This window comes from Zalophus californianus, chromosome 9, assembly GCF_009762305.2.
Source record: "Zalophus californianus isolate mZalCal1 chromosome 9, mZalCal1.pri.v2, whole genome shotgun sequence".
In the NCBI taxonomy this organism is placed as follows: domain Eukaryota; kingdom Metazoa; phylum Chordata; class Mammalia; order Carnivora; family Otariidae; genus Zalophus; species Zalophus californianus.
Genome location: NC_045603.1, coordinates 90303367 through 90321516, shown reverse-complemented (window position 1 = coordinate 90321516; position 18150 = coordinate 90303367). Strand labels below are relative to the sequence as shown.

Genomic DNA, 18150 nt, shown 5'->3' with positions numbered 1-18150 from the left:
ATACTGGATTCGTGGAAGGACTCAGTGGCAGAGTTTGGTCATGACGGGTTTGGGGTGTGAAATGCCCCAGGGAGGCGTTGTACGATGCTGATGCCTGGACCATAGCAACAGCCATCTTGCTGGTTTACCTACTGTAGTGTCTTTCTACCTGTCTTGCACACTCCTGCTTGGCAATGCCTCTCAATTGAAAAGAGTTAAGTATATTTTGTGTTTACTGTTCAATAAGGTAATGCATACCCTTATGCGTAAAAATTTTCAGTGCTATGGAACTGTATAACATGAGAAAGTAGAAATCTTATGTAATTCTAGCTCTGAAGAGAAACTCTTCTATCAATTTGGTATATATTCTTTTATTTTTTTGCACAGGTACCAACAGATATATGTTTTATACTTGTATTTTTGTTTTTATAAACATTTTTATTTTATTTTATTTTATTTATTTATTTTTTAAATTTTATTTATTTATTTCAGAGAGAGAGAGAATGAGAGATAGAAAGCACTAGAGAGAAGAGGGTCAGAGGGAGAAGCAGACTCCCCGCCGAGCAGGGAGCCCGATGTGGGACTTGATCCCGGGACTCTAGGATCATGACCTGAGCCGAAGGCAGTCGCTTAACCAACTGAGCCACCCAGGCGCCCAAACATTTTTATTTTAGAAAATCACAGCTGTGCAGGCTACTTGTTTTCACTGAGTAAAGTATCATAATCGGTTTCCATGACAGTATTTACTGATCTACCTCATTCTTTTTAATAGCGGGTCATATTCTATATTATGGATCTGCTATATTTGAAGCAGTCATGGATCTTGGTGTCACTTACAACAATACTACCATAAATACCTTTTCATATTGCACTTCCATATTTGTGTAAGCATTTCTATGGGACATATTCTGTATGCTGATTATTTTTAGAAAATACTTCTTCAATTCTGTTACAGCCCAATTTGGAAATCTTCAATGGCTCTGATCACTTACAGGGTAAAGTCTAGCCCAGTGCTGTCTAATAGAAATATAATATGCAACAAAAGCAATTTAAGATCTTCTAGGGTGCACATTATAAAAGGAAAAAAGAAACAGGTGAAAATAATTTTAGTACTTTTTATTTAACCACACGTGTCCCAGATATTAAATTTTTGGTGTATAATCAATATCAAAACGTAATTACAGAGGGGCACCTGGGTGGCCCAGTTGGTTGAGCATCTGACTTGATCTCAGCTCAGGTCTTGATCTCAGGGTTGTGAGTTCAAGCCCCGCATTGGGCACCATGCTGGGCTTAAAAAAAACCCCAAACCAAAAAACATAATTAGAGATATTTTGTGTCCTTTTTTTGTATTAAATCTTTGAAATCTGCTGAGTACTTCACACTTAAAGCACATCTCAAATTGGATTGTTCCACATTTCAAATGCTCAGATGGCCACATGTGGCCAGTGGCTACTGATCGGATAGCACAGATCTAGACTCTTAGCCTGGTACTTAAGCTTTACAGATAAGCCACTGTGAATCATATAGAGCCAGCTTGCCTCTGTCTCTGACACTCCTGTTTCCCATAAACCTTCAGTGCTTCCTTTTTATTTTTCCTGAATCCTGCCCATCCTTTGGGTAGGGTTTCTCAGCTGTGGCACTGTTGACATTGGGGGCCAGTTAAGTCTCTATTACTGGACTGTTCTATTGGTCCTGAGCCTGTTGATGGTAGCGCCCTTGGTTAGGAATGCCTGCGGTGCTCACTTGGGCACATCACTTGTGGTAAATTCCATAGAACTGACAATTCCCCTACTGGGGCTCCTACTTATGGGTGGTCCGTCTCTTCAGGTTCTTATTATGACTGCAGAACACACAGTTCAGTAAAAACCATCAGGGATCTCTGAGGATCAGGATTTATCACTCACAAGTCCTGGAGAGTGCATGACATACCCAAGGGCTGGGCTTGGGTATGGTGAGGTTTCTGGTAGAAAGAGCCAGTATGCACACACAAGCAATGACCTGAGTCTTATTAGGGTCTGAGGGTGGGATGTCTAGGGTTTTGTGGGCTAACTCTTTATTGGCTAATTTAAAGCAAAAGAGCAGGGATTGGGGCATGCGAAGGAGAAGCAGGGTCACTCGAGCAGGCAGTTATCTAGGTTACCCAGGGCTTTCTGAAAGAGGAACCTTCATGTGTGGGAGCTGTCTAGTTCCTTGTTGGTTGGTTTGTTAGTAGCTGTGTTATACGACTGGCCATATGTTTATTCAGGATGGATGTCTTTTGTTGTTGTTTTTAAAGATTTTAATTTATTTATTCATGAGAGACAGAGAGAGAGAGGGAGGCAGAGGGAGAAGCAGGCTCCTCGCGGAGCAGGGAGCCCGATGTGGGCAGGACTCGATCCCAGGACCCTGGGATCATGACCTGAGCCGAGGGCAGACGCTTAACCGACTGAGCCACCCAGGCATCCTATGGATGGATGTGTTTTGAAATGGATGCCTCAGCAATCAAAAGCTTAAGGTCAGGCACTTACACTACAATTAGAAAACTTAGTATCAGGCACTTACACTACTAAGAGACTGTCTTGTACATTGTAGGATGTTTACCTGGCCTCCACCCCACTAGGTGCAAGTGGCACCAAAGATGTCTCCAGACTGAGAACCTCTGCTTTAGCATCAATTGCACATCTCCACTTGATCTAAGAGTTTTTTTTAGCCAAGTGGATGAGCCTACTCTGACCTTCCCTTTCTCTGAACTTGACTTACTGTCCAGCCAGTGTGGTGAGCATATGTTCCAGGGAAAAAGCCATTTGTGGTCAAGTGTTTGAGAAATGCCGAATCAAAGGCCATTCGAGAGATTTCTTTCCTGTGGGACTTTGTCATAGAGTCTAATGTGCCCAATGCTTTATGCATCTCCAAGAGAAGCTAACCCATCTAGCATGTTCCAAACTCATGCTCATTGTAATGGAAATTTGTCATTTTTCTGGCTGGGCAGCAACTAATACATGTCCTCTTAGTGTTGGGTCATTCTATCTATAGTATGTAGATCAGGTTGGAGGCGCTACAGAGGAAGGCGTGGATCTTCCCTCTTCCCTGCCCCTCACAGGCATGCCTAGGTCAGGCTTCGGATGCTTTCCTGTGGAACTTGAGGCTCTGAGTGAGTTGGGGTAACGGCAGTGGTGTTGTCTGCAGCTGCTGCTGTGAAATCTCAGCCAGGCTGTTGCTGATCAATGCTGGCCTTGTGGTTCTAGCTGTGTCTCTGTACTGTTGTCTTCGGTTCCTGTCTGTTGTCTGAGCTTGTTCTTCTAATCTCTTCTCAGTTATCTGGGTTTTTACCATCCTTCCCGTTTTGGTCCAATCATCAAAGTCAGTTTTCATCATTTTTAACTGAAAGATTCCTGACTGATGTGACCAGTGGGACCAGTTGGAGATGTTGGTTAAATGCATTGATTGCTCTTTGTCCCCATATGTTCGCTTATATTTTCTATAATTCAACTCCCCCAGTTGGTGGCGTTACTCCCTGAGCTTTGTCTGGACAGCAGCTACCTATTTCAGGCCACCGTGTTTCTCACATTCTGTTGCACGGAGCCTGCACACCGGAAAGGCTAAATGCAGAGGCGGTAGGACTTGCACATGGGCGCCTCACTCTACTGAGGGCTCGTGGCTCTCTAGCTGCGTAACTGCTGCTACCACCTGCTGCTGAACCGTGGAGGCTGGTGACTGAGTGGTGAAGGGCATCCTGGGAACACGTGGAACAAAAATAGGTAACCTGGGGACTGCACCAAACAGTATGTTGATGTTGAATAAGTGACTAGGTTCTCCTAGTGCCTTGATCAACCTACAGACATGAGCTGATGATCGAGAAGGAGAGTAATTGACAGAAATTGATTAGTAAAGAGCAGCGATAGCCGGGAAAGGGCTAATCTCTCAAGGAGGGATGAAGGGTTAGAGAAAGGAGGGAGACCTTAAAATCCCCACGTGATGCTACTGTGTGAAGCCAGGTCCAAGAGCACACGTATCTTGTGATGTGAACCCAGACTCTGTTCCACTGTGATGATGTGTACTGAGAGAATGTTATAATCCGTGTGGCTGTGGACACAAGACATACTGGAAATGACAGCCAAAGGGAAGAGGAGTGTAAGCAGAGAATATTCAAGGTTGGTACCAAAGGAACAAGTGAGCAGATCACGTTGGCCTTTAGCTTGGTGCCAGAAATCTACATTGAAGTATTTTAGAGGGTGTAGTAAACTCATCACTCACCTGGACTTGGATTGATATCCTAAAGAATGGTTAGGGATGGAGAATGTATGTGGGATGGGAGTTGGAGATTAGGGTCAGAGTAGCTGTGGGGAGATGTCATAGTTAAGGCTCTGTGAGCAGTGGCAATATATGCTGTCAAGTTGTTGGTGTCTTTGTTTCTAGACCATCTCTCTGGGTTCTAAGGATTGGGCTTACACAGTAGAATGTTAGAAGAGTTGGCTCGTGTCCACTGGGGGCATGGGTGTCCTAGAGAGCTCACCCGGGGCTTATTGGGTGGTAGACTAGACTTTGGGAAGAAAACAAATTCTAGTTTCTACCTGTTAGTAAGGATGAAGCTCCCAGTCTTGTGTCTTTGGTTAGGAACTGGAGAAGGCTGAATCTGCTCATTTATAGAAGTTGAGTATCTTCTGAGCCTGAATGGATCAGGCATGCACTGACATCCAGGGCTCTTTTTTCTAGCCAAGCTAACCTTTTCCAAGGCTAAGATTGAAAGACTAGACATGATCAAGTTGATATTTCACTGGTTTCAGTGTCTGAGGTAAAAAATAAATGTACTATGATGCAAGGGATGTATTGAGCAACTGTTTGTACGCTGGGCACTTGCACATATGGGAATTTGTGGCTGATTCCTGGGAAGTTGCAAATTAGAATTGAAAATAGAAAGAATGAAAAGAGAAAACATGGGAAATTTAATCTTTCTTTTCCCAAATTCGGGAGAAAAGAATCTCTAATAACATATCACAATTTATTTCTCTCCATTAGGAACAAAGGTAAAATCAAAATACAAAATAAACCTCCTTTCACAGAGTTATCGTTTGGTGTTCGTGTTTTAGGTATATTGTGAAGAAGCGCGAGAACATCCATGGAAGCATCAATGGACGTGGCAGAAAGACCACGTGGTGGATTTGTAGGGAAGTGATTTGTCTCCACTGAGACATAGGAAAAATAATAATAATAAAAAATTGTGAGAAGAGTATTTGAGAACAAATTTATAACTGACAGAAGGGCCCGAAATCCACCCAAATGACATACTAAGAGACACAATAGGGTATTTTTCACGGGAGAGTTTTGAGAAAAGAGTATTATCGCCTTCCAATTATGGCTTCATGTCTCTTCTCCCCAAAGGCATGTGTACTTGAAACACCTCTTGGCCCCTGTAACAGAAGATTCTATGGTACTGATGAGATTGTGTGCATTAGAATCACTTCTCCTGGAAAGGAGATGCTAAAGGGTACTCGAATAAAATATTAAAAATTATGAAGGACATAATAAAGGCCAATCAGTCCTTTCTTTTCCCCAGACCCCATAATATGAGAACAGGGGTTATTTGATGAAATTAAAGAGTAGCAAATTAAGTGCTAATAAAATGAGATAGTCACTTATATAATTCATTACCATGGGAGGTCACAGAGGCAAATTCTGTGGCTGGATTAAATATGGGGCCGGATAATTTTATGACCTCTAATGATATTTTTGACAGTGGAGGCTGATATTGCAAGAAGAGTAATCCTATTACATCCTCCAGGAGGTGGTTCGCAGGGACCTCTGGCAAGTGGTGTCTGAGAAGTGTGAGAGCAGGCCTCGTGGGTTCTAACCTTTGGTGGGGAATTGTACTAAAAATTAGTTTTTAAGGTGGATGCCCTCAGGTATTCTGTTCGTGCTTCAGTCCCAGCTTCTCTTGTCGAGATCCACAAGTTCTTTAATCAGAAGCAGTTGGGGTGCAGAGTTCCATCATTCAAGGTGAATAAGTTCCAGAGATACAGTGTATAGCATCATGACTATTGTTTTATGTTTGTTTGTTTTTTTTAAAGATCTTCTTTACTTATTAGGGAGAGAGAGAGAGAGAGGAAGTGAGCCCGGGGAGGAGCAGAGGGAGAGGGACAAGCAGACTCCGTGCTGAGTGCAGAACCTAACTCAGGGCTCGATCCCATGACCCTGAGATCATGACCTGAGCCGAAATCTAGAGTTGGACTCTCAACCGACTGGGCCATCCAAACACCCCCAGTGTGACTATTGTTAACAATACTGTATTGTTTGGTTGAAATCTGCTGATAGAGTAGATCCTAAATGTTCTCAACCCACTCAGAAAAGGAAAAAAAAAAAGGGAAATGTGTGAAATGATAGATACGTTAATTAGCTTCATTGTGGTGATTGTTTCACCATGTAGATGTATTTCAAAACATCAAGATGTATATCTTAAACATATACACTTTTTGTCAGTTATACTTCAATAAAGCTGGCAGGGAGGGACGTAAACACTAAAAGTTTTTTTTTTAGAAAAAGCAGTTGGGAAAGATATTGCCCAGAATTTGATCATTTCTGGGCTCAGGGAACTACTCATTTTATTTATTGAATGCCACCCACGTGTCAGGCACTTTGCTTGGAGTTTTAAAAATCTGTTGGGACTGAAACATTTTGACAAATTAGTGCATTCAGAATAAGGGGCCTTCACTAAAGGTAGACTATAAAGTTACATTGAGTGCATAGAAGCAAAGAAATAGCTCAACCTGTATGATTCAGAGGAAGTTCACAGAGAAGGTGGCATTTGAACTAAGTCTTAAAGGTTGGGTGGGAGTTCACTCTGTTGGCAAGATAACAAAGGGCAGAAGGAATAACAAGCATGCACAGGTCCAGAGACGGAACGTGACATAATTGCCAGTGAACTTCTGGTAGTTTAGAAAGGCTGTACCCCAGGGCTGGAGGGTCAGAAACGGAGAAGAGGGGTCCTGTGAGGGCAAAGGGAGCCAGGTAGTGAAGTCTTGGGATTGCCAGAGGTGTCTCTCCAGTAGCCAGGCTTCCTATGGTGGTCGTGTGGGTGGGGAGTAGAGAGGATGTGGGGAGGGGCATCCAGGAAGGGTCATATGATGGATAAAGGACTGCCCCCCAGAGCCTTGCCCCACCAGCACAGGCTTCCCTCTTTTGGCCACTGTCAACAGTTGCTTGGTGGTGAGCCTTGTATTTCACACAACTCTGCCTCATTGATTGTCTGAAATGATGTTTACCATAAACCTAATCACCATTAACAGGTTTTTTTTTTTTTTTTATATATAAAAAAGAATCTCCCCTGCCTTTGGGTGGAGAGGGGTTCTTATAGGTCTTATAAATTAGGATGAGTCTAGTCTTATTTCTTTGGGCTTTACCTAGAACCCGTCTTTGGCTGGGGAAGAAGAGGCAGATACCATTTGCTTGACCTTAGATTCTGTGATGTTGGCTCAGCAGATGAGCAGGAAACCATACAGTGTCTTGGAGGAGCAGATGGATTGAAATGATAAAACTCTGTTTTGTTAAATGATTTCAGCTAACAAAATAATTTAATTAGGAAAAAGAAAAGCACCCAGACTCTGCTCCTTTTTCAGTGGTATTTAAATAAGCATATCATTATTAATCACTCAGACTCTGACTTGGAATTTCTATAATATTAATATTGATAAGAATCAATTGGAAATGAGAGAGAATGTCTTTTGTAGAAACTTGGTCTTATTTTTGTGGTGGATGCAAATACTGTATTATTATTATTATTAGTTTTTTTTTTTTTTTCAAAGATCCCATATATCTATTTGACAAAGAGCGAGAGAGCACAAGCAGGGGGAACAGTAGAGGGAGAGGGAGAAGCAGGCTCCCCGCCAAGCAGGGAGCCCGATGCGGGGCTCGATCCCAGGACCCTGAGACCACGACCCGAGCCGGAGGCAGAGGCCCGACCATCTGAGCCACCATTAGTTTGGTTACATAGTGCAGTATGCAATCAGCGGTTTCCCCCCCACGTTATAGAGAACTGTGTTTGGTAGTCTCCTCTTACCTGTGTTCCAAGACCAGCCCCAGGGGATGCCTGAGACTCTGGACAGTACTGGACCCTACCTATATATATATATACTATATTTTTTCCTATTCATATACACCTGTGATAAGTTTGAATTTATAAATTAGGCTCAGTAAGAGATTAACAATAGTAACTAATAATAAAATAGAAGAGTTATAACAATATGGTATAATAAAAGTTACGTGAATGTGATCTTTCTCAGGATATGTTATCGTATTATAGTCACCCTTGTGATGATGCGAGATGGTAAAATGCCTGTCTGATGAAAGGAAATCAGGTGATGTAGGCATTGTGACGTAGTGTTAGGCTGCTATGATGACCCTCTGATGCCTCAGAAGGAGGATCATCTGTTTTTGGACTGCAGTTGACCATGGGTAACTGAAACTGCAGAAAGGAACATCGTGGATAATTGGGGCATATTTCCTTTTCCACAGTAGTTTTTTAAGGCTCTTCTAAGAAGGTGCTAGAGGGATATAAAAATGAAGTTAGTTATAGAAGGTAAATGGGTAAGTGCTCAATTTACTGTGAAGACACTGTTGTGATAGAGTGTTGGTGGATAAAACTGAAATACAATTGAGATACACCCTGTGTTTGGTGTTAGTCACTCAAAGATAAGATTGTGACTCACAATATAGTAAGGACAGGAGACCATTTTACCACGACTCCTTGATGAACTAAATCCAAGTTTTATAGTACAGCTGTATCCAGATGTTAGCTCTATCTGGGGATCTGGCAGTGTTTTCACAAAAGCTAAGGTGTAGGCTGGGTTTAAAATAGAAATTACAGTAGTTAACTCAGAGAGATGGAGGGTAGGATCGGGGTAGGGAAGAGCCTTTTAAAACAGAAACAATAGAGACGTCTCCCAGAATTTTGAACACCTTGGTTTTTGTTTTTTTTTCTTTCCCTTTTTCTAACTTCTGTTCTATCAATGTTGTAACTTCTAATACATTCTGGAAAAGTCCCTTTTGAGGAAAGCATGGGCTATATCATATCATATCATATCATATCATATCAGCATCTAGTAGATATAAATCTTATCAGTAAGGGGAGTAGTGATTAAGGATTCCTTTAAGCCCCAACATTAATTCACTTAAGTATTTATTAATCATTTGTTCTCCTGGACTGGGCACTTACAAATAAGTCTTTGCTGTCAGAAGTGAGGCATGTGGCACAAGTAATATAACATTTTCCTCCCCTGTTAGACATATCTATGTAATGAATCAATACAAGTTCTTCCAGTTCCAAATGTACTTGATTTCACATGAAGAATGCCTTTTCAGGGCTGGGTTTCTTTCAACAAGGTTCTTTATTTGTAATTGTGCAAAAGAGAAGCATAGGTTTTAAAAAGAGCTTTGATGCAAAATGATATATCCTTTCAAGGACCACGTAAAATAGGTGAATATATTTAATAAGTGTTCCTCTTTCCCCTTTAGACCTTAGCTGGATCTCCAAAATACAAGTGAATCAACCCGCAGTTCTGAGGCGTGCAGAGCAAATCCAGGCTCGCAGAACCGTGAAAAAGGAGTGGCAAGTAAGGTTTCTTCTTGAGCATTCTATTCCTGTAGTTTACAATGCCTGGTCTCTTCCCTCAAGGCCACAATATTGAATTTCACTCAAGATGCATCTAAACTTAAAAGATTGCAGCTGTCCATGATTTTTTTTAATAATTCATATATGATGATGATGGGTTGGAGAAAGATAACACATTTATCCAAACAAGTTAAAAATCTTATCACTCTTGAGTGGCAAAGCTGCAAATGAATTTGAGGCATCTTTATTCATGAGTGAATTAAATGGCATATTTCCTCAACACATTTATTCAGTTCCTTAGACATACCTTCTTTGGTTGTCTTCTATTTTAATTTTTAAACCATAACATCTAAACCTGGTGTGTCTGCTGTTGAGGCCCTTAGGCATAAGAGTTGACCTCCTTTGACCATTGTGTTTACCTTACTATTAATTTTCATAAATCATTTTCCAAAACTCAAAAAGTGATGTTTCATAGGGTACTTGTGGTCAGCATAGCCTTCAGTGTATACTGACCAAAGATGTGCTGTGCATCACAGGACTAAAAGGAATTCAGAGTTCATTTCACAAGTGAGGCAAAATAGTGTGATTGAATCCTTTAGGATGACATTTTACGTTTTGCTCATCCTTGGAAATACTCCGATTGAAAGATAAAAGGAAATTCATCAGAATGAGTTATGAACCATGAATATTGTTTTAGAAATGGAGTTGGATTAAAGCGAAAAACAACAACAACAACAAAATTAGAGACTCTTTTTTAAAGAGTTTCATCCCAGATCCCAAGGCTGGAGGTAAAATATCAGATAGAGACCCTCTTCTTCCCAGGTTCTGTCATATGGTAGCCATCAGGGGCCCCTAGTGGAGGAGATGGAGAGGTCTGGTGTGGGGAGGCTTGATCTATTAGGGATTTCACTTTGGGATAGCTATGGAAGGAAAAAATAATTTTTTTTTAAAGATTCTATTTATTTGGGGGAGAGAGAACATGCACGGGGAAAGTGGAGGAGAGAGGGAGAATCTCAAGCAGACTTCGTGCTGAGCCCAGAGCCCAGCGTGGGGCTCAGTCTCACAACCCTGAGATCATGACCTGAGTGGAAATCAAGAGTTGGACTCTTAACTGACTGCACCACCCAGGCACCCGGAAAAAGTAATTTTTAAGGCTACTTTGTATCCCTCTTTTATTTTGTTCTATGCAGTGTTCATCTTGTTGGTCACTCTTGAGCAATGTTTATATCACATGTGAGAAGGACATGCCTTAGAACAGGGTAGAGGTCAGATTTTAGCACCCACGTTTGTCTAATGATTTTCTACTAACTAAGTGGGTTGGGGATGAATTTTTTTTTAATCTTGTTTTTACTTTCTTTAAACCAGGCTGCTTGGCTCCTGAAAGCCGTTACCTTTATAGATCTTACTACACTTTCAGGCGATGACACATCTTCCAGCATTCAAAGGCTCTGTTATAAAGCCAAGTATCCAATCCGGGAAGATCTCTTAAAAAGTTTAAATATGCATGATAAAGGTAACATCATTGTGTATAATCTGTCTGTGTTTACCTCTTTACTAATCACTAAGAGGACTTAAGAGAAGATGCAGTTGCTAAAATGATAACAGCAATAAAATCCATGGTAGAATTGTGTACATAGACAAATAATTGAGATTCTTCTCTGAAAAACAGCAGGGAGAGAATCTGAGTCTCATTTTTAGGTCAGTTCTTTCCATCCTGGATTAAAGTTTTTGGTAGAGAGTTTCTTTATTTTTCTTTCCAGTTCTTCAGTGTGGGAAATTTTCTATCTAGTGACTCTAAAATACTGATTCTCATTCCCTAGCCACATGTGCAAAAGCCAGTCTCATTACTTAATAATCACATCTCATACATAAAGTATTTTCTATGAGTAAATGAAATACTTTTGAGAATAAAATGCAGATGGGGAATATTGCATGCTCGTATATTAGGTTAAATCTTTTGAAAAAAAGTTATATTCACTCTCTTAGTATACATGAAAGAAAGGACTTTCTAAAGTTGCCATAAGTTTAGAATCTTAACATCTTAGGAATGGAGGAGACCTTTGAGAGTTGATCCCCTATTCCTAAACGAGGAAACCGAGGTCTGGAAGGCTAAAGGGTGTTTCCAAGACCATGTGTCATGGTACTCACTGGGCTGATTTTAGGAGCCACATCTTTCGATGGAGGGATGCTTCATGATTCCCGAGTGCCTGTCAGTAATGAATATGCAACTGGAGATGTTGCATTGGCCCAGTGCAGGTATTTTATCCCAAATAATTTGAAGATAATTTATAGACCTAAACAACTCCACAGCTTTTGAAAAATATTTATTATGTGTCTTTTGGGTTGACAGTAAAAACACCACCTATGTATAGGCATTGTTGAAAGTAGCAACTTTATAGGAGTCTATGTTCTTGCTTTGTTTTATAGTGGCTGTTTGATTTTTATTTGATTTTTTTAAATTTAGGAGCTTATTCCTCCAAGTGAGGGCTCCAGATCCAGATTGTATTATTTCTTGCAAGAGAGGGAATAAGATCAGTTAAATGTCATTTTGCTATACTACCCTGTCAGGTTCTCATCCACTTTTTTCATCCACTGTCTGTTAGCTGTACAAATCTGGATTTTGTTACCTACATGAAATACAATATTCTCATTGAGTCAAGACCATTAAGTTTACCGCTTAGGAATCTTAAAAAAGTGGCATTATATTGACCTCCAAGACCAGTGCATCACAGTTATTTTATTCTGTGTCTTGAACAAGGAGAAAAAGATCCCTATTGTCAAGAACTGGAAGGGAATGTTGGGGAGTCAAAACTTTTTCATTCAGTGCAACGTCATAGAGGAATTATTTCTCCTCTCGTTCTGATTTCTGCCAGGGTGGTGGTGTAAATAATTAAAAGCCTATTGTTCAAATTGAACTTCCCATAAAGCAGGCTGTTACGACTTCTTTTGTCACAGGCCTTACGACGGCTGCTGTTTGTGTCTACCCCGCGCGGGTGTGTGATGCAGTTAAAGCACTGAAGGCCTCGGGCTGTACCATCCCAGTGGCTTCCGGTAAAATTGTTTTGGCTTTTGCTCTTGTCTCTCAACCTGTTTCCAGTTCTTCAACTCAGACACCTGGGGGTTTTATATACAGTTTTATACTATGATTTGAATTAGCTTTATATATTTAATGATTTCTGTTTACTCATTCTCTCCATATCTGCTTGCCTCCGAAGTAGCAGACCACATTCATTCCCAAGAAAATAGAACCTTATCCCGTCCTTAAGGAAACTTAACTTGTTTAGGAGGAGTAAGCAAGTTTAAAACGTCATAATGCAGGATATGTAGTAATTTATATGGAAAAGATGACAATAAAGATACGCAGAAGGTACAGTTATAACTCGGAGCAGGGAGTGATTTATTTTGCAGAGGTTGGTGACCCTCAAGAGAGTGAGGGAATTCTTCACAGGGAAGATGATAACTGCTGGGGGTCTCAAAGGGGAAGGGGGAGTTGACGGTGTTGGTGAGACAGGGAATGGCATTTAGACAGAGGAATTAGCCTGTGTGAAGGCACAGAAGCACATTGAGGGAACCACAAGTGGTTTGTCGTTGTTGGATCTGAATTGGGATGAAGTGGGGGGTGGAAGGGGGCTCTGGGAGTTAAAGCTGGGAAGGTAGATCGGGGCCAGATCACATAGGGGAAAATGGCCCGGTGGTGGCATTTGGGCTCTCTTCTGGTTTTGGGGAGGATACTGCAGGATTTTCAGCAAAGGCATGTCATGATCTGCTGCATGATGTAGTAAGTTACGCGGGTGGTCGTGGATCCAGTAGAGTGGGGTGACAGGGAGTTAGGGAGACTTATCACAGTCCAAGTGAGAGGTGTGAGGAGTGCCACCCCAAAGCCGGGGAGGTAAGGACAAGAGAGTATGTTCAGGAGTTACTCACTTAAGATAGACTCAACAGGACTGGGCATGAAAGAAAAAAGAGTCTTTAAAACTTCTGTGTAGGTGAGTGTGTGAGTGTATGTGAGTGTGTCTGGATGGATAGATATAAAATTAGATTGTACTTTCAGAAGATGTTAAGAGGAATATCTTGGTTCTTTAAAAAAGGAGTCTAAAAAGATGATGATCAAAAGAAACTCATAGTATTGATATACAAGCTATTTGTGAAGATTCCGAAAGTGTTTGGCAGCTACCTTAAATTTTTCATCAGCCTCATTCAATTCAGCTTTTCTTTTATACAACAGGGAAACATGCTTTCCTCTAAGATAGCAGACCCAAGGAATTTAATAACATCAAGGAAATACAAAAGGTTATATTTAGTAATGGAAATGGACTTAATGATGCACGTGTGAAAAATGTTAATGGTTTTTCAGAAGTGTAGTGTATTTTCTTTTTTTTTTTTTTTTTTAATTTGTGTTTGGCCTTGCTCTTCCCAACTCGCCCCTGCCCCAATTTTGTGGACAATATTAGGTCCTTTTCCTTCCTGCAATCGCTTCGCTTTATTCTCATCTGCTTGGTCTTCATTTTAAGATAGGCATTGGGAAGAACCTGTATTGCAGTTTGGTTGCAGTAGGTATAAATGTGAGTGATTAAATCAAGAATACAGTGGTAACCAACTTAATTAAGAGTAGGATCAGTAATTAACCAGTGTCCATCAAGACAGGGCTATAGCTACTATTTTATGACTATCACTGTGAGGATACATATTTTCTTAATTTCTGTTCACTTAAAGCCCGCTCATGAGCATCTCTGCAGAAACTTAATTTCAGGTTTTTCAGACTATAAAATACTAATATTCATCCTAACACCAATACTATATGAGATAACATTCTATTTCTTTGCACTTCACTTTGTAAGGTAGGCGTGAAGCTCTTTAATGTCATTAATGCTTTGGTCAAAATGCTGTTTTGTTTTTTTGTATGAAATTCCTTATTAAGATAGTTACCAAATGAAATTTGTCTTCCTTCCTTCCTTCCTTCCTTCTTTCCTTCCTTCCTTCCTTCCTTCCTTCCTTCCTTCCTTCCTTCTTTCCTTCCTTCCTTCCTTCTTTCCTTCCTTCCTTCCTTCCTTCCTTCCTTCCTTACTACCTACTTCCCTTTCTCTCTCTCTACTAGTGGCCACTGGCTTTCCATCTGGACAGACTCATTTAAAAACACGATTGGAAGAGATCAGATTGGCTGTGGAAGATGGAGCTACGGAAATCGATGTGGTGATTAACAGGACCTTGGTGCTGACCGGCCAGTGGGAAGGTATGTGCAGGTCCTTACCTAAAAGGGAGACTAAGTTTTACCTGCATGAATCAAATGGTGAGGATTGGAAAAGAGGCAGCATGTTTTGGAAGTCATTGTACTAGGTTACAAGTTACCAGATTAGAGGGTGAATTTCAGAGAAAACACGGCAGGGATTGCTCATGGCTCGTTCCCCTCATAAATCCTAAGCAGTTGCCTGCATGAACTTTTTAGATCCCTTTGAGTGCTTAGGTGAGTGGTTATTTCTATGCAGTAGATTACTAATTTTTATTCTGTTCTCTACTATTTTATTGCTCAATACGTAAATCACTCTAGGCAAGTCATTTATGCAAAGTTTATTTTAATAGGTGGAGGAAACTTCCCTTTTTTAATGTTAATCTTTGTGGATTTTGAGAATGTGGGATTAGTAATGAGTATGCTAAGTCTGTTTTCACTCCTACTGTTCTTACACATAATTCCTATGGATACTCTTTTATATTTACCTTTGAGATTCATGATTTACTATCCCACCAATTATGATAAAACATTACCCATTTCAGTAACAAGCTATTGTTTTTATAATTAGATATTAAAAAAATAGATTTGACCTGTGCCTTAAATATATTTTGTATATTAGAGATTGTTGATAGCTAAAATAAGTATAATTTTCTACTTTGAAAATATCATTATAAAAGTAGTTCAACCAAAAATTTTTTTTTTAAACATTTTTTTAAAGATTTTATTTATTTATTCATGAGAGAGAGAGAGAGAGAGGCAGAGGGAGAAGCAGGCTCCCAAGGAGCAGGGAGCTCGATGCGGGACTCGATCCCAGGACCCTGGGATCATGACCTGAGCCGAAGGCAGACGCTTAACCATCTGAGCCACCCAGGCGCCCTCAACCAAAAATTTTTAATAAAATCATAAGATAAAGCCAGAATAATATGTTGTCTCTTTAGATATGTGAATATCAAATACGTGGCATATTTTATTCTAATTACAGAGGTTATACCTGCTCGCTGTTAAAAACAAAAATTCTAACCAGTAATAAAGGAAGTAGATGTTCTACATAATCTTATCCACTAGAAATAGCCTCAATAACAGTATAATGCACAAGTTTTCAGACTTTTTTGTCTTCATATATACACATGCAACTGACAGACACCCTTTTCAAAAGTTTAAATAAAAAGTAGGATTATACTTAATGTATTTTTTCTTAATCTACTTATTGGACTTGCCAGTATTTCATGGATATCTTTTTTTAAAAATTTTATTTATTTATTTATTTGAGAGAGAGAGACGGAGAGTGAGAGAGAGACAGAGAGCATGAGCAGGGTGAGAAGCAGAGGGAGAAGCCGACTCCCTGCTGAGCAGAGAGCCCAATATGGGGCTCGATCCCGGAACTCCGGGATTTTCTTTGTATGAGAAAATAAAGCCTGGAGGTAGGTATTTCTGGGGTACTGTGGCAGTCCCACAAAGACCTTGGTGACTTATGCTACTTTGATCTTCCACTTCTAAAGTGTGTGGCTTCTACCCTCATACTTAAGGGCACTCCATTGTCTAAGGTGGCTTCTGATGCTCCTGCCTTTCCACCCATCTCCCAAATAACAGGAAAGAAGGGCTGTCCTATTCTAAAAACCTCCCACAGCATTTTTCCTTCTACCTCCTTGGCTCAGACTGAGTTACGTGGCCATCTTGGCTGCAAGTGAGGCCGGAAAATGTAGTCTTTTAGCTTAGAATATTAACTACGTTCCCATAACATTCTTAGTAAGTTAGATGGTGTGCATTTCTGTGCCCAGATGGAAAGGACTAAGGGGAGTTCTAGCACGGAAGGGCAGTGTGCCATAAGGAGCTCAATGGGGTCTGACGGTAAAAAGCTTAATAGCAAAGGGCCTTGTGAAACAAGAATAACACAAATACTCAAAAAGAAATAGGAAGTCAAAAGGCAGAGCACTGTTAACTGTGGGGTGGGTCACCTCAGAGATTTCAGCAGCTCGAAGAGCATCACAGTCACTGATACCACGGTTCTGAATGATCTAGAAGAAAATGTTAAAGCCATTCCTATTGCCCCATACTCCCAATTATACTCATCAACATTTTTAATCCTTACCCTGTTTAAATTCTTGACTGTTCATAAGTATCTTTTTGTGCTTTTGATTTTTGTTCTTTTTTTTATGGTTCATGTGAGCTTTGGCCAATTGCAATCATTCTTAAAGGGCATATTTTAAATAGCTGTCCCTTATTTCTATATATTGATTCTTGTTTCCTTCTAGTTACAGATTTCAGTTAGGATTTCAGGCCAGAGTAAGAGGGAAAAAAATGAATATGTGTAATATTGAAAAAAATTTGGAAATAAACTATGTGATTTAGATTAAAAAAATTATATGCCCTTTATGTCTTTTTTTTTTAAGATTTTACTTATTTATCTGACAGAGACACAGCGAGAGCAGGAACACAAGCAGGGGGAGTGAGAGGGGGAGAAGCAGGCCTCCTGCCGAGCCCTGCTAAGCGGGGAACCCGATGCAGGGCTCGATCCCAGGACCCTGGGATCATGACCTGAGCCAAGGGCAGACGCTTAATGACTGACCACCCAGGCACCCTGCCCTTTATGTCTTTTATTAAACAGTTGTAGACATAGAAGTATAGTTTCTATTATAACTTGTGTTCTTGTCTCTAGAATACTAATTGGTAAATAAAATATAATAGGAGATGGGTTTTGATGTAATTGTCTGTCCCTTAATGAACTAGGAATGGTTGTTTTTAGGAACTGATTATTTCCTAATAACAGGCATTCATGCAAAATGTAATAACACATCTTTGTCCTAGATCCTACTTTTCTATTAACTTTTTTATGGTGTTAATAACCTCTTGACCCAAGACAAATTGAAAAAGAACATTTAATACTAGAAATTTAATTCTGAATAGAAACCTGCAATAACTGAAGCCTTTTTTCACTGCAGTATTTTGTCTTAATTTGCCTCAATTTGATTACATATTATATTTTTCAGTGTTATGTTTTCATATTAGCTGTTTACTAAAATATGAGCCTAAAATTGATTTCTTGGAATGTGCTGGCAGAAATGTCTATCACGCTAATACACATTCAAATCCAGGTCCCTCTCCTCTGTGCACTGAGGTGTGTAGGGCACTGGTTGAAGCACAAAAGAAAGAATCCTATTTTTAAAGCTGGCCATTCAGAGTGTATCCTAATCATTTCTCATGGCCACAGAGTCCACAGTTTCCAGGGTGAGCTCAAAGAGGAGACTGAAGGGGGGACTTGTACTCCTCTTGAATTCTCCCTGATGACAGTTTAAAATCTCCGCTCTCCTCAAGCTTCTAATTCTTCTGTTCACCTTGAGGCCCGTTCCCTCTTAGCAGAAGACCT

General features: G+C 40.3%; 1 protein-coding gene across 3 annotated transcripts in view; it reads left to right on the top strand.

The window, feature by feature from the left end:
• DERA (deoxyribose-phosphate aldolase) overlaps positions 1–18150 on the top strand; it is a 116395-nt gene that overhangs the window by 40659 nt on the left and 57586 nt on the right. The window contains exons 1-5 of one of the 3 annotated variants that reach the window (XM_027595761.1): positions 8517–8535; positions 9463–9560; positions 10925–11072; positions 12515–12610; positions 14655–14789. In XM_027595761.1, the coding sequence (XP_027451562.1) occupies positions 8532–8535; positions 9463–9560; positions 10925–11072; positions 12515–12610; positions 14655–14789 (481 nt within the window). In that variant the 5' untranslated portion in view covers positions 8517–8531. Of the gene's footprint in view, positions 1–8516; positions 8536–9462; positions 9561–10924; positions 11073–12514; positions 12611–14654; positions 14790–18150 lie in introns of those variants that run through there. The other 2 variants (XM_027595759.2, XM_027595762.1) reach the window with 2 other exon arrangements.